Here is a 17,228-nt window from a genome sequence, read left to right as displayed (position 1 = left end):
CTCGACCGTACCAACCTCGTGCAGAGTATCATTGCCCGCAAGATCCTGGAGCAACAGGTAAAGCAGCCTCTGCCCCAACCTCACTTTAGATTAGATTAGATTCAACTTTATTGTCATTGTGCTGAGTATTGATACAAAGCCAATGAAATGCAGGTAGCATCTAACCAGAAGTGCAAAAGAATAGTGTTATTTTCAAAATAACTGTGAATAAAAAGTAAGTGCTACAGCACACAAATATAAAAGTACTGAGACAGTACAATATGGGTGCAATACTGCTTAGTGCTGTGATGGGAGGTTCAGCAGTGTCACAGCCTCAGGGAAGAAGCTCTTCCTGTGCCTGCTGGTGCGGGAGCGGAGGCTCCTGTGGCGCCTACCGGATGGGAGGAGAGTAAAAAGTCCATGGTTAGGGTGAGATGCATCCTTAATAATGCTTTTCGCCCTGTCCAGGCAGCAGTTATGGTAGATGTTCTCAATGGTGGGCAATTGGGTGCTGATAATCCGCTGGACAGTTTTCACCACACGCTGGAGTGCTTTGCGGTCCGATATGGGACAATTGCCGTACCACACTCAGATGCAGTTGATGAGTATGCTCTCAATGGTACAGCGGTAAAAGTCCGTCAGTATCCTGGGACAGAGGTGAGCTTTCTTGATGCTCCGCAGGAAATAAAGGCTCTATTGCGCCTTTTTGATCAGGGTGGAGGAGTTCAGGGACCAGGTGAGATCATTGGAAATGTGGGCACCAAGGAATTTGAAGCTTGATACACACTCCACTACAGCTCTGTTGATATAGATGGGAACATGAGTGTGACTTCTAGCATTCCTGAAGTCCACAATCATCTCCTTGGCCAGGTTGTTGTCGGCACACAATGCGGCCAGGTGCTGGACCTCGTCGCTCTAGGCCGTCTCATTATCCCCTCTGATCAGGCCAACCACCGTGGTGTCATCTGTGAACTTGTTTATGGAGCTAGAACCATTCCCAGCCCCAAACCTTCTTCTACCTGCTTCGTTTCTCAAGCTTATACCCTTGCTCCAACTCCCTGCCCTTTCCTCTATCTATTCTGAGAAGCAAATACAATGATATATTGGCATTAGGTATATTGGTTATTATTGTCATCTATTGTGGGCACGTGGCCAAGTGGTTAAGGCATTGGACTAGCGACCTGAAGGTCATGAGTTCGAGCCCCAGCCGAGGCAACGTGTTGTGTCCTTGAGCAAGGCACTGAATCACACATTGCTCTGCGACGACACTGGTGCCAAGCTGTATGGGTCCTAATGCCCTTCCCTTGGACAACATCGGTGTCGTGGAGAGGGGAGACTTGCAGCATGGGCAACTGCCGGTCTTCCATACAACCTTGCCCAGGCCTGCGCCCTGGAGAGTGAAGACTTTCCAGGCGCAGATCCATGGTCTCACAAGACTAACGGATGCCTTTATATTGCACCAAGATACAGTGAAAAGTCTGTCTTGCATAGTGTTTATACAGCTTGAATCATTACACAGTGCCTTGAGCTAGAATAAGATAAACAATAACAATGCAGAATAAAGTGTGAAAGCTACAGAGAATGTGCAGTGCAGGTAAATGATAAAGTGCAGGATCATAACGAGGTTAATTATAAGTTCAAGCATCTATGTTTAAGTGGCTTTTATATCATCTGTTCATTATGTGCCGTGTCGTATGGTATGGGCAATCATGGCCATTCCATGACCATGACTGTTCTTGCCAATTTTGTTTTCTATACAAGTAGTCTGCCTTTGCCTTCTTCTGGGCAGTGTCTTTACAAGATGGGTAACTCCAGCCATTATCAATACTCTTCAGATGTTTTCTGCCTGGAGTCAGTGGTCGTATAACCAGGACTTGTGATATGCACCAGCTGCTCATACGACCATCCACCACCTGCTCCCATGGGCCCACGTGACCCTGATCAGGGAAGAACTAAGCAGGTGCTACACCTCGCCCAAAGGTGGCCTGCAGGGTAGCGGAGGGAAGGAGCACCTTACATCTCCCTTGGTAGAGACGTATCTCTGCCCCAGGCTTTTAGCTAGACACATGAATATGCAGCAAATGGGGGAATATGGCGCATATCTAGGTAGAAGAGATTTAGATTAATTTGGCATCATGTTCAGCAAAGACATGATGGGCTGATTAGCCTATTCCTATACTGTTCTATATTCCATATATGTCTCTCTCACTTCTACTCATTCCTCCTTTTGTCTTTTACCCGTACCTCATCTAATAGCTATTGGAAACCATTGTTTGTTTTAAATAATACTGTTTATACGATTTGTACTTTTTAAGAAACTCGTGTTTTTCACACTCACTGGCGGAAAGCAATACAGCAACTAAACTAACAGTTTATCATCACCTTTCACAAACGAGCAATTCTGCAGATGCTGGAAATCCAAGCAATGGGCACAAAATGCTGGAGGCACTCAGCAGGTCAGGCAGCGTCTATGCAAAAGAGTAAACAGCTGACATTTCAGGCCGAGACCCCTTATCAGGTCTGATGAAGGATCTTGGCCCTGTGTGGTGACTGTTGCGTGTTGCTTCATTTATCACCTTTCTTGCTTTCCATTGGCTAAGTATTATCACGTTACCCACATGATGTAATTGTTTTAATTAAGTAGTCTATTAGCTAACTTATTCCTATCTAAGGAATTTCTTATCTATAAAAGTGATGGATTTTTCAGAGGAGCCATCTTAGTTTCTTGGCTTCTTTTTAATCCTTTGTTTTCCATACACATCTTAACATCGTTTCTCAGCTCTTTATTTAATTGGCTTAGTATTTGTATGTTTGTTTCTATTCTAAAATAAACTGAAATCTTGGAATTAGGACTGCTCATCATTCCTGACTACCAGAAGAACCCTATGAGGACGGGAGAGGAAATTGGAGCTTTAGATGGGAACCCCTGCAGTCACAAAGAGTTCCAAACACATCTTAGAACAATACAGGTCAGGGACAGGCCCTTCGGCTCCCAATCTTGTACTGAACTAATTAGGCCACTTAAATGCATCCTTTGCATGCTTCCCCTCCCGCCGCCTTCTCTTTCTGACTTCTGCCTCCTTCCTTTCTAGTCTTGAACTGAAACAATAACAGCTCATTTTATAAACACAAGGAAGTCTGCAGGGTGCTGGAAATCCAAAGTAACACACACAAAAAACTGGAGGAACTCAGCAGGTCAGACAGCATCCACGTTGATGAACAGATAGTCGACGTTTCAGGCCGAGACCCTTCTTCAGGACTGTTCATTTCCCTGAGTTCCTCCAGTATTTTGTATGTGTTGTTAAACTAATCCCTACTGCCTGTACAGGGACCATAATTCCCTCCCCCATCCCCATTCTCTGTATATACACCTGCCTTTCTGACATTCTCCTTTCACCCTCTCTCTCTGTCATTACCCCTGGAATCTCCTATCGCCATCACCTCTGGCAGCACATCTTCACCCTGGGCTGATTATATCTTGGAGCACGTTGCCTGAGAAGATAGTGGGGATAGGATAGTTAATATGCACCTGAACCATCACCACATGGTAGGCCAGATATAAAGCTGTGTAACTGGGATAAGTTTGTAACTGGAACACGTTTGCTCTGTACGCCACAAAAGGCGGGTTTTCCCAATGGCCGCCCAGTTTAATTCTGCTTCCTATTCCTGTTCTGAAATGTTGGTCCATGGCTTCCCCGAATGCCACATGAAGCTGCAGTCAGGTTGGAAGAGCAGCACCTCATATTCCGTCTGGGTAGCCTCCAACCTGATGCTATGAACATCGATTTCTCTAACTTTCTCCACCTCCCCCTTCGCTCTTTTTCCATTCGCCATTCTGGTTCCCCTCTCACCCCTTCTCAACTACCTACCTATCACCTCCCTCTGGTGCATCCCCTTCCCTTTCTTCCATGATCTACTGTCCTCTCCTATCAGATTCCCTTTTCCTCTTTGATCAAGACCCTCCCAACTACTGACTTCATCCCCGTTCCCCCACCCATTCCACCTTCCCCCAGTCACCTGCTTGCTTGTATTTCTTCTCCCCCAGCCCAACATTCTTATTCTGGCTTACTCCCCCTTCCTTTCCAGTTTGGACCTGAATATTTATTCTTTTCCATAGATGCTGCCTGATCGCTGAGTTCCTCCAGCACTTTGTGCGTGTTGCTGGGCTAAGTAGGATGGGTTAGTCAGTGGTCAGCTCTGTGACTCTTTGATTGAATATTGACTGGAGTTGGTTCCCATATTGTCTTCCCCAATAACCTATACCGGGAATTCCACAGAACTACAGACAGAGGCGAGCAAGATCGGGCTTCCATTCCACTCAATCAAACGAGCTTTCCCTGAAAGACTAAAAGCCACTAAATTCATTCTTAGTGCCGCAAAGCAGTCAGCCTGGGGACAGAACTGAGCTTGGGACTTGTCAGTCCTCAGTGCCGTGTCTCCCATTGGGTCGACGATGAGTTGTACATAATGTTCATGAAACGACCAGGGTTGTTTTCAGAAAAGAAGAGATTCTGTTTAGGTCAGTTAGTATGTGGACAGCACTTCCTCAGTGTCACCTTGTGGGTAGGTGGTGTCCTTGGATTGTTTACCATTGATGTGTAATTGTTTGTCTTTGGACTAGCTCTGGTTTTCACTTTGTGTTGCAAGTCTCTCATATGGGATCATAGGGATTGTTAAGCTTTCTTTGTATTTATCACTTTTATTCAATTTGGGATATTGTAAGTATTTTCAATGGCTTGTAGTTGCTGGCTTTGGGGGTTATTGCTTTACCTGGACACCTATGTTGTCTAATTGCTCTGGAATTCCTCTGTGCTCCAGGATGTATTTCAGGGGGGCATTCCAACCCCTCTTTGTTATGTTGTTGTGGTCCCTTACCTGGTGAAACTCAGACAAACTCTTGTGTATTCTGAGTGATTTCTGTTCATCAAGGTTCTGTACAGTCTGCTTGAGCTCTTGTTAGTTTCGCTGGTTAATTTCCGCAATAAGCCTTTAGTTCTGTTCGGATTGCCGAAGTCTCTGTGATTCTTGCACTTGAGTTCGCTAGTGAGCCTTGCAGTTTCATAATCCAGTTCCGTTTTCCCGGACTTCTCTTTCAGCTGAAGGTGCTGAAGATACTTCCGCAACAACGCAGTCTCCCCTCCAGCATTCAAAGAATATTCCAGATCATGTGGGCAAACAACGGCGATGCCATCAGCAGGCAGTACGCGGGCACAGCTGCCATGAAGGTAGGACCTGCACACCCTCACCATGCAAGCAATAGCAAAAGCCCCTCCAAAGAGACCTTGATCTGGAGTCCATCAAAAGCCACAGTTCGTAACCCAACACTTCGGTATCTCAGACAGACTCTCCATCGAGGGAGAGAGAGGTCGCTCTTGCAATGAGAGGGGAGACCAGCAGCTCGGTCTACCAATATTTCCCCCTCTGCCATCAGATACCAGAATGACTATGAACCTGCGAACACTGCCTCGCTATTAATTATTTACTTGATGTAATTTATAGTTGTAATGTCTTGCACTGTCCTGCTGCATCAAAACAACATACTTCATGACATAAGTTAGACCATAAGGTATAGGAGCAGAAGTAGGCCATTCAGCCCATCGAATCTGCTCCACCATTCAATCATGGGCTGATCCAATTCTTCCAATCATCCCCACTCCCCTGCCTTCACCCCATAACCTTTGATGCCCTGGCTAATCAAGAACCTATCTATCTCTGCCTTAAATGCACCCAATGACTTGGCCTCCACAGCCACTCGTGGCAACAAATTCCATGGTCAGAGCATGGTAAATCTAAAGTAATTTCTCTGCATCTCTGTTCTAAATGGACATCCTTCAATTTTGAAATCGTGACCACTTGTCCTAGACTCCCCTACCATGGGAAATAACCTTACCATATCTAATCCGTTCAGGCCTTTTAACATTCGGAATGTTTCAATGAGATCCCCCCTCATTCTCCTAAACTCCAGGGAATACAGCCCAAGAGCTGCCAGATATTCCTCATACGGTAACCCTTTCATTCCTGGAATCATTCTCGTGAATCTTCTCTGAACCCTCTCCAATGACAGTACACTATATCCTTTCTAAAATAAGGAGCCCAGAGCTGCACACAGTACTCCAAGTGTGGTCACGTGTGCCTTATAGAGCCACAACTTCACATCCCTGCTCTTATATTCAATACCTCTAGAAATGAATGCCAACATTGCATTCATCTTCTCACAACCGACTCAACCTGGAGGTTAACCTTTAGGGTATCCTGCACAAGGACTCCCAAGTCCCTTTGCATCTCTGCATTTTGAATTCTCTCCCCATCAAAATAACAGTCTGCCCATTTATTTCTTCCACCAGTGTGCATGACCATACACTTTCCAAAATTGTATTTCATTTGCCATTTCTTTGCCCATCTCCCTAAACTATCTAAGTTTCTCTGCAGGCTCTCTGTTTCTTCAACACTACCAGATCCTCCACCTATCTTTGTATCATCGTCAAATTTAGCCATACATCCATTAATACCGTAGTCCAAATCATTGACATATATCGTAAAAAGCACCGGTCCCAACACTGACCCCTGTGGAACTCCACTGGTAACCGGCAGCCAGCCAGAATAGGATCCCTTTATTCCCACTCTCTGTTTTCTGCCAACCAGCCAATGCTCCACCCACACTAGTAACTTCCCTGTAATGCTATGCGTTCTTATCTTGCTAAGTAGCCTCATGTGCGGCACCTTGTCAAAGGCCTTCTGAAAATCCAAGTACATCACATCTACTGCATCTCCTTTGTCTACCTTGCTTTTAATTTCCTCAAAGGATTGCAGTAGGTTAGTCAAGCAGGAATTTCCTTTCAGGAAACCATGCTGGCTTTGGCCTATCTTGTCATGTGCCTCCAGGTACTCCGTAATCTCATCCCTAACCGTCGATTCCAACAACTTCCCAACCACTGATGCCAGGCTAACAGTCTATAGTTTCCTTTCTGCTGCCTCCCATCCTTCTAAAATAGCAGAGTAGCATTTGCAATTTTCCAGTCATCCAGTACAATGCCAAAATCTATCGATTCTTGAAAGATCATGGTTAATACCTTCGCAATCTCTCCAGTTACTTCCTTCAGAACCAAAGGGTGCATACCATCAGGTCCAGGAGATTTATCCACCCTCAGACCACTGAGCTTCCTGAGCACTTTCTCAGTCATAATTTTCACTGCACAAACTTCACTTCCCTGATACTCTTGAATGACCAGTATCCTGCCGATGTCTTCCACTGTGAAGACTGATACAAACTACGCATTCAGTTCCTCTGCCATCTCTGCATCTCTCATTACAATATCTCCAGCGTCATTTTGTATTGGTCCTATATCTACCCTCAACTCTCTTTTACCCTTTATATACTTAAAAATGCTTTTATTATCTTCTTTGATATTAGTCGCCAGCTTCCTTTCATAATTCATCTTTTCCTTCCGAATGATTTTCTTAGTTTCCTGCTGCAAGTTTTTCAAAGCTTCCCAATCCTCTATCTTACCACCAGCCCTGGCTTCCTTGTATGCCCTCTCTTTTGCTTTTACTTTGGCTCTGACTTCATTTGTCAGTCACGGTAGTGTCCTTCTTCCCTTTGAAAATTTCTTCTTATTTAGAATGTACCTGTCTTGCACTTCCCTCATTTTTTGCAGAAACTCCAGCCATTGCTGCTCTGCTCTGCTGTCCTTCCTGCAAATGTTCCTTTCCAGTCAACCTTGGCCAGTTCCCCTTTCATGCCATTGTAATTTCCTTTATTCCACTGAAATACTGACACATTGGAATTTAGTTTCTCCTTCTGAGATTTCAAAGTGAACGCTATCATATTATGATCACTGTTCCCTTAGGGTTCCTTAACCTTAAGCTCTCTTATCACCTCTGGATCATTGGACAACACCCAATCCAGCTCAGCCGATCCCCTAGTGGGCTCAACAACAAGCTGTTCTAAAAAGCCATCCTTAGACAGTCTACAAATTCTCTCTCTTGAGGTCCAGTACTGACCTGGTTTTCCCAATCCACTTTCATGTTAAAATCCCCAACGATTGTCATGACATTGCCTTTCTGACATGCCTTTTCTATCTCCTGCTGTAATTTGTAATCCACATCCCGGCTGCTGTTTGGAGGCCTGCATACGACTGCCATTAGGGTCCTTTTACTCTTGCCATTTCTTAACTCAGCCCATAAAGACTCTACACCTTCCAATCCTATGTCATCCCTTTCTAATGATTTAATATTATTTCTTATAGACAGACTCACACCACCCCCTCTGCCTACTAACCTATCTTTCCGATACACCGTTTATCCTTGGACGTTCAGCTCCCAATGGCAGCCATCCTTTAGCCAAGTTTCAGAGATGGCCACAACGTCATATTTGCCTGTCTGTAGATGAATTTCAAGATCGTCTATTTTATTCCTTATGCTGCATGCATTCAAATATAACACTTTCAGTCCAGTATTTGTTGCTTTTTGTTTTAACTGCACCATGCCTCTATTGCCCTGTAACTCATGCCACTGGCTGTGATTAAGCCTCATCTCCTGCCTGTTCTTTCTATCATCTCTGTTGTACAAGTTACTGATTCTAACACTCCAGTGAAGAACTGAGGGTGTGCTGTCCTCCTGCAGGTAAGACACTACTCTGAGGACCTGCTAATTCTCTGAGGAGGATGTAGATGACCACTTTGCTCTGTTTCAAAGAGCATGGAAGATGTTCTGCCCAACATTTGGTGTTTCGAATGTTAAAGGAATCACAAAATTATGAATCGCTAAAGGTTGGTTTGCAGGTGCAACAGTCTATCAAGAAGGCAGCTGGTACATTGGCCTTCGTTGCTAGAGGGATTCCACTGGTGGATGGGACTAGAACTAGGGGGTACAGCCTCAAGATTTCAGGGAGTAAATTTAGGATGGAGATGAGGAGGAACTGCTTTTCCCAGAGTGGTGAATCTGTGGAATTCTCTGCCCAATGAAGCAGTGAAGGCTACCTCAGTAAATATATTTAAGACAAGGTTGGACAGGTTTTTGCATAGTAGGGGAATTAAGGGTTATGGGGAAAAGACAGGTGGGTGGAGATGAGTCCATGGTCAGATCAGCCATGATCTTATTGAATGACAGAGAGCAGGCTTTACGGGCCAGATGGCCAATTCCTCCTGCTCCAATTTTTTATGTTCTTATAAGGGGGCCAAGATGGCCTGTTTCTGTGCTGTAATTGTTATATGGGTATGGGGTCAGTGGCACAGGGGTCAAAGACTACCTTGTGGAGCAAAGATGAGAGGCCAAGGTGCCCACTGATTCTTTGTTGTTTTATGTTATAAACTACAAAATCATCATTTTATTCTGACGACATTTGTTAATTGTATTGTTAGAGTGACTTCACTCGGACTGGAGAGAGAAAGCTTTCCGGAGTGATGAAAGACGGCTATCGTTCCGCCAACAGATATTACCTCTGTCACTTCAGACACGCATACAGGCAGACCGTGATCGGTAAGTTTGTGCATCTAAAGCTTCTTCTGTCCAATGGCTTTGGTGGAGTGACTCCCGTTGACAACCCCCTCCACCCACTGAATATTGGGAACTCTGCATGATACTGACCCTTATCTTGCCAAGACCCTTGTTCTCCCCCAACCCACCCTGTTTCACTGCCTGTGTCCAGGTCTCCCCTCCAATTCAGAGGGCTGTGAGTTCAAATCCCACTTGGGAGACTTGAAGTCAACTTCCAATCCTTCAGTGTGTACTGAGGGAGGGCTGCCTTGCTGGGGATGCCGTCCTTCAGAGGAGGCTGCCTATTCCCTGTGGAAGGTATAGGTGATCTGAATTGAATTGACTTTATTTCTTACATCCTTCACATATGTGAGGATTAAAAATATTTACGTTACATCTCCGTCTGAATATGCAAATTATAATAATTTGTAATAATTAGTATGTACAGTAATATATACACAACAGTCAATATTGCTTAGACCTTACGTCAGCATGAATTGATCAGTCTGATGACCTGGTGGCCAGTCAAGATGCTCCCAATTTTGCCCCTGTAGAAAGACTTTAGCATTTGGGGACTCGTGCCAAACTTCTTCAACCATCTGAGGTGAAAGAGGCTTGTTGTGCTTTTTCACACAGCCAGTATGTACAGACCAAGTGGGATCCTCGGTGATGTGTATACGGAGAAGCTTGAAGCTGTTCACCCTGTCAACCCCAGATCCATTGATGTCAATAGGGGTGAGCCTGCCCCGTTGTTCCTGTAGTCCACAAGCAGCTCCTTTGTTTTTGTGACATTGAGAGAGAGGTGGTTTTCTTGACACCTCTGTGTTGGGGTGATATTTCTCATATGAACACAGAAAGTGCCTCAGACATTGTGGATTAGGGACAAAATTCCCTCTCATTTGTTTTTACAACTGCGCAGACCAGCCGTTGCCCTGAGTGGAAATTTTTTACAGGGCCATTGCGTGGCATTTTAATAAAATACTACATTTAAAAAAATCCCCGCTGCGCAGCAACGAAGGCTATGTGCGCGGGAGCATTTCAGTTACTGTGCGGCCGCACAGCTCAGAGGGAACAGTGATTATGGAGATAGATGGAGACACGAGGCTGCAGGTGCGGGAACCTGAAGCAAGAAACAACCTAGCTTAAGCCCCACGCTGCTACTGGAGCATAGAATCCTAAAAGGAGCTCTCCAGAGTCCTCTGCCTTGGGCCAGTCTTTCACATTGTCTCCAGGAGTAGACCATTTTCTTGGTGTATCATTCCTCTCCCAGGGATGAGGTCTTTAGAGCGTCTGTTGGCATTTCTACAGTGCTGGGTTTGTACGGGATTGCGTTCTAGCCACGTGCCCAGCCCTCCTCCTTTCACAGCCCGGCTTGGGACTGTCCATGGTGGAGTTAGCAAGGAACAAACTGCTGGAGAAACTCAGTGGGTCAGGCAGCTTCTGTGAAGGCAAAGGTACGGGCAACATTTTGGGTTGAAGCCCTGCGTCGGGACTGAGAGTGTAGAGGGGAGGGAGATGGTACAAAGAGGTGAGGCAAGACTGGAAAGTGATAAGTGGTATAGAGGGAAGGTAGCCGGTGCGTAGAAGTATCTTTTTTTTAAACAGAGTGGTGAGTCTCTGGAACTCTGTACCTCAAAGAGTTGTGGAAGATAGATCATTAAAGGTAAAATTGGCTTTATTTGGCACATGTATATCGAGACATCAGAACATGCAGTAAAACGTGTCGTTTACATCAATGACCAAAACAGTCTGAGGATTGTGCTCTGGGTAGCTCACGCTTCCAGTGCCCACAACTCACTAACCCTTACCTGTACGTGTTTGGACTGTGGGAGGAAACCAGAGCACCTGGAGGAAACCCACACGGTCACGGGGTCTCCGGCACCGTAAAGCATTGTGTTACCTGTTACGCTACTGTGCCATCACCACAGGTACTTAAGATGAAAGTAGATAAATATTTCATGACATGACCATTGTTGGCAGAATCTCAGATGGTGACAAGAGGATATACCATCCAGTTAAATGGTGACATAGCAACAATCTTGCACTCAATGTCAGTAAGACCAAAGACTGGATTGTGGATGTCATAGAACATAGAAAAACTACAGCACAATACAGGCCCTTTGGCCCACAATGCTGTGCCAAACGTATACTTACTTTAGAAATTACCTAAGGTTACCTATAGCCCTCTATTTTTCTAAGCTCCATGTACCTATCCAGGAGTCTCTTAAAAGACCCCCCTTATCGTATCCACCTCCACCACCATCGCCGGCAGCCCATTCCATGCACTCACCACTCTTTGTGTAAAAAACTTACCCGTGACATCTTCCCTGTACCTTCTTCCAAGCACCTTAAAACTGTGCCCTCTCATGCTAGCCACTTCAGCCCTAGGAAAAAGCCTGACTATCCACTGTTACGTACCCCGTAACTGGGTTGCCAAACCAGCAGAAATAGATCACTCAGTTGGAGTCTGGATTACTAGAACTAAGAAAGTTTTATTAAAGAAACAAGCAATACAGTAGTCGAAAGGATAATAAATGCAACAGTTCAGCAATGATAAACACACATGTGCACAGAATTAAGATAACAGGATCAACCAAGCTCTATCGTTGTCTAGGGGTAAATGACCAATTTCAAAATGACACAAAGTTCAGTTCAATTTAGTTCAGTTCGCAGTAATCGTTGCCGTGGCGATAGACAATGTGGGGGGAAGGAGAGAGAGAACAAGAACGAATGATCATTCAAAACGGCTTCCACACACAGACCTGTGATATTGCTCACAAGCAGCTTTCGGGCAAGTCCTTTGTGATGTCACCTGAGGTCACCGACCGTGACCCCTCCTCCAGATGCGGTCGATCCTCTGCAGTGAACCTGGCACCCAAGCAAGGGCGGACACACACCGGGTTCCCGCTAATCGTACCTTTCCACCCTGTGCGTCTAAGGCTGATCCCGCAATCAGCCGTCCAAGAGCTTCCCACCGACTTGTGAGAGGCGCACCGCTTCCAGGGTCTCGTTACCTCAGGGTGTCGTATGTCTTGCCTTAGCGAACCTGTCCCTTTTTATCCCCCTGCTGGGGTATCGCCTGTCCATCACTTCAGACAGTTCAGGGTTCAAAGGGGGAGCCGATCTTGACAATACCCAGACTGATGGCTCCTTCATTAACATCTCCAAATGCTGCTTCATTGTGTTCCTTATCTCTCCCTCCCCTGAGGACAGGTGGCAGACCAACTGCTGATGCCACTGGTGCTAGCCCAGGCTAGCAAACATCTTAATTTATGTGTATTCTCGTCACACCACACAATCATTACCTCTCATCATCTTGTACACCTCTATCAGATCATCTCTCATCCCCTGTCACTCCAAGGAGAAAAAGCTGAGTTCATTCAACCTATTCTTGTAAGGCATGCTCCCCAATCCAGGCAACATCCTTATAAGTCTCCTCTGCACCCTTTCTATAGTTTCCACATCCTTCCTGTAGTGAGGTGACCAGAAATGAGAACAGTACTCCAAGTGGGGTCTGACCAGGGTCCTATATAGCTGTAACATTACCTCTTGGTTCTTAAACTCAGTCCCACGGTTGATGAAGGCCATTGCACCGTATGCTTTCTTAACCACAGAGTCAACTTGCATAGCAGCTTTGAGTGTCCTATGGACTCAGACCCCAAGATCCCTTTGATCCTCCACACTGCCAAGAGTCTTACCATTAATAGTATATTCTGCCATCATTTTTGACCTACCAAGATGAACCACCTCACACTTATCTGGGTTGAACTCCATCTGCCACTTCTCAGCCATCCCTCCACACTGTCCACAACAGCCCCAACCTTTGTGTCATCAGCAAATTTACTAACCCATCCCTCCACTTTCTCATCCAGGTCATTTATAAAAATCACGAAGAGAAGGGGTCCCAGAACAGATCCCTGAAACACACCACTGGTCACCGGGCTCCATGCAGAATATGACCCGTCTACAACCACTCTTTGCCTTCTGTGAGCAAGCCAATACTGGATCCACAAAGCAAACATAGAACATAGCACATAGAATAGTACAGCACAGTACAGGTCCTTCGGCCCACAATGTTGTGCCGACCCTCAAACCCTGCCTCCCATATAAGCCCCCACCTTAGATTCCTCCATATACTTGTCTAGTAGTCTCTTAAACTTCACTAGTGTATCTGCCTCCACCACTGACTCAGGCAGTGCATTCCACGCACCAACCACTCTCTGAGTAAAAAACCTTCCTCTAATATCCCCTTTGAACTTCCCACCCCTTACCTTAAGCCATGTCCTCTTGTATTGAGCAGTGGTGCCCTGGGGAAGAGGCGCTGGCTATCCACTCTATCTATTCCTCTTATTATCTTGTACAACTCTATCATGTCTCCTCTCATCCTCCTTCTCTCCAAAGAGTAAAGCCCTAGCTCCCTTAATCTCTGAGGATTAAGGTCCCCTTGGATCCCATGCCTCCTTACTTTCTCAATAAGCCTCGCATGGGGTACCTTATCAAATGCCTTGCTGAAATCCATATACACTACATCTACTGCTGTACCTTCATTAATGTGTTTAGTCACATCCTCAAAATATTCAATCAGGCTCATAAGGCACGACCTGCCTTTGACAAAGCCATGCTAACTATTTCTAACCATGTTTTGCCTCTCCAAATGTTCATAAATCCTGCCTCTCAGGATCTTTTCCATCAACTTACCAAACACTGAAGTAAGACTCAATGGTCTATAATTTCAAGAGCTATCTCTACTCCCTTTCTTGAATAAGGGAACAACATCTGCAACCTTCCAATCCTCCAGAACCTCCCCTGTCCCCATTGATGATGCAAAGATCATTGCCAGAGGCTCAGCAATCTCCTCCCACAGTAGCCTGGGGTATATCTTGTCTGGTCCCAGAGACTTATCCAACTTGATGCTTTCCAAAAGCTCCAGCACATCCTCTTCCTTAATGTCTATATGCTCGAGCTTTTCAATCCGCTGCAAGTCATCCCTACAATCACCAAGATCCTTTTCCGTAGTGAGTACTGAAGCAAAGTACTCATTAAGTACCTCTGCTATCTCCTCCGGTTCCATACACACTTTTCCACTGTCACACTTGACTGGTCCTATTCTCTCATGTCTTATCCTCTTGCTCTTCACATACTTGTAGAAAGGGAAATAAGAGGAAGCACACACCGGTCCTCTCAGAGGGATCAGAAGTGGGAAGAATGAGCAATTTCAAGTTGCTGGGTGTCAATATCGCTGAGAATCAAACCTTGGCCCAACATATCTATGCAGCTACAAAGAAGGTGTGACAGCAGCTATATTTCATTAAGAGTTTGGGAAGATTTGGTAAGTCAAATTTCTACAGATGTACTGCGGACAGCATTCAAACTTGCTGCATCACTGTCTTGTATGGAGGCGGGGGATTACTGCACAGGATTGAGGTAAGCTGCAGAGAGTTGTGAACTCAGTCAGCTGCATCATGGGCGCTAACCTCCGTAGTATCCAGGACATCGTCAAGGAGCGATGCCTCAGAAAGGCAGCGTCCTTCATTAAGGACCCCAACTCCCAGGTCAACCCCTCTTCTCCTTCCTACCATGAGGAAGGAGGTACAGAAGTCTAAAAGCACACACTCAGCAATTCAGGAACAGCTTCTTGGCCTTTGCCATCCAATTTCTGAATGGACATTGATCTCAGGAAAACTACCGCACTACTTTTTTATTTCTATTTTTGCACTACCTGTTTAATTTAACTATTTTATATATATGTATATTTACTGTTATTCACAGTTTTTCTTTTATTATTATGTATTGCATTGTACTTCTGCCATAAAGTTAACAAACTTCATGACACATGCTGGTGATATTAAACCTGATTCTGATTCTGATAAATATTTGAAAGAGGAGTTGAGGACAGTTTAGATCAGCATTGATCATACCGAATGGCTGGAGAGGATTGAGGGGCCTGGTGGCCCACCCCTCCTCCTCTCCCCCCTCTATTCTCTGGTGCTGCCTGTGGGGAGTTTGCACGATCTCCCTTTGACTGCTCAGGTTTCTTCTGGGTGCTTCGGTTTCCTCCCACATTCCAAAGACATGGGCTACCAAATTAACGGGACACTGCAAATTGCCCACAGTGTGTGGGTGAGTGGCAAAATCTGCGAAAAGTTGAGGGAGATGCAGGGAGAATCAAATAGAATGGGGTAGGTCTAATGCAAAGAGATTAGCATGGATTCGGTGGGTCGAAGGGCATGTTTCCATGCTCTATGACTCAGTGATGTGAACACTGCCCAAAAGAAGGCAATGGCAAACCACTTCTGAAGAAAAATTTGCCAAGAACAATCACAGTCATGGAAAGATATAATCGCTCACGATATACAACATGACACATAAGGAATGAACCACTCTCTGTGTAAAGAACTTACCTCTGACATTCCCACTATACTTTCCTCCAATCAACTTAAAAATGTCCCCCTTGTAATAGCCACTTCTGTCCGGGAAAAGCCTCTGGCTGTCCACTCATGTTGCTTATCATCTTGTTGTCCTTATGTGCTGTGTCATGTCTGCTTGTGATTGTTCTTGGAAAATTTGTCTATGAAGAAGTGGTTTGCCATTGCCACCGTCTGGGCAGTGTCTTTATAAGACGGATAACCCCAGCCATTCTCAATCCTCTTCAGAGACTGTCTGCCTGAAGCCAGTGGTCACGTAACCAGCTGCTCATATGACCATTCACCACCTGCTCCCGTGGTTCACGTGACCCCAAGGTGTCTGCCACACCCTGTCCAAGAGTGTCCCGCAGGCCTGCAGAGAGAAGGAGCACCTTACATCTCCTTTGGTAGAGACGTATTTCCACCCCGAAACCCACCTTGTCATCTTCTACACCTCTATTAAGTCATCTTTCATTCTCCTCCACTCCACAGAGGAAGGCTGTTGCTCGTTTGACCTATCTGATTGTGTACCAGTAAGGACCATCCAGATGACTTTATTTTTAACATTGTGAATGACTCTGGTCCTTAATAAGTATCTGCCTGTCCAATATCGAGTTCAAGTTTATTGTCATTCAACCATACACATGTCTACAGCTAAACAAAACAATGTTCCTCAGGGACCAAGGTACAAAACACAGTACAAATATCACATACAATAATATTAACAGATGGAAAAAGTACTCTGTGGATGTAGCGGTTCTCTATTGTGTCCAATGATAACAGAAAATCGGTGTGGGAGAGTTTTTAAAGTACAGAAACCATTGCACTGGCGTAAATCCACTCTCTCGACCTCAGAAGTCCTGGTCCAGTGGTATGAACAAGCATCACAAACTGGGGTCTTCCTTGGTTGCAGTGGATGACCATGATGTCTTCAATGCCTTGTCTCGACTCTTGTCTTGCCACTGGATCCAGATGGGAATTGGGAAGAGAGAGTGAGGCTGACGCTACGCAACTCTCCATCACTTAAATCCAAATCAAGCGCTAGTCTCGGCACCATCATATACGCCGGCTGGTGGTGTAGTGGCATCAGCGCTGGACTTCGGGGCGAGAGGTCCCAAGTTCGAATCCGGCCGGCTCCCGTGCACGCTCTCCATCTGTGCTGGGTTGAACGTCGAGCTAGCAACTCGACCTCGTAAAAAGTACTAATGGCGTTGAGGTCTTCATCGGTGACGATGGACGAACCTTCTATGCCCTTCACTCTCTACAGAGCATTGCAGTAGCACCTCTGTAGATCTCACCCGGCCAGTCCGCCAGAGCTGAGTTCACAAGCTAGGACAGACATGTCTCTAACTGACTGGAGTATGAGGCCTG

At 45.5% G+C, this 17,228-nt stretch overlaps 1 protein-coding gene across 1 annotated transcript in view; it reads left to right on the top strand.

The window, feature by feature from the left end:
• LOC134351224 (phosphatidylinositide phosphatase SAC2-like) overlaps nt 1-17,228 on the top strand; it is a 91,144-nt gene that overhangs the window by 52,568 nt on the left and 21,348 nt on the right. Inside the window, exons 12-14 of the mRNA XM_063057329.1 lie at nt 1-57; nt 5,076-5,204; nt 9,339-9,456. The exon at nt 1-57 is cut by the window's left edge and continues 64 nt beyond it. Of these exons, the coding sequence (XP_062913399.1) occupies nt 1-57; nt 5,076-5,204; nt 9,339-9,456 (304 nt within the window). The remainder of the gene's footprint in view (nt 58-5,075; nt 5,205-9,338; nt 9,457-17,228) is intronic.

Source organism: Mobula hypostoma, chromosome 8 (genome assembly GCF_963921235.1).
Source record: "Mobula hypostoma chromosome 8, sMobHyp1.1, whole genome shotgun sequence".
Classification (NCBI taxonomy): Eukaryota; Metazoa; Chordata; class Chondrichthyes; order Myliobatiformes; family Myliobatidae; genus Mobula; species Mobula hypostoma.
This window is presented reverse-complemented; position numbering and strand designations above follow the sequence as displayed.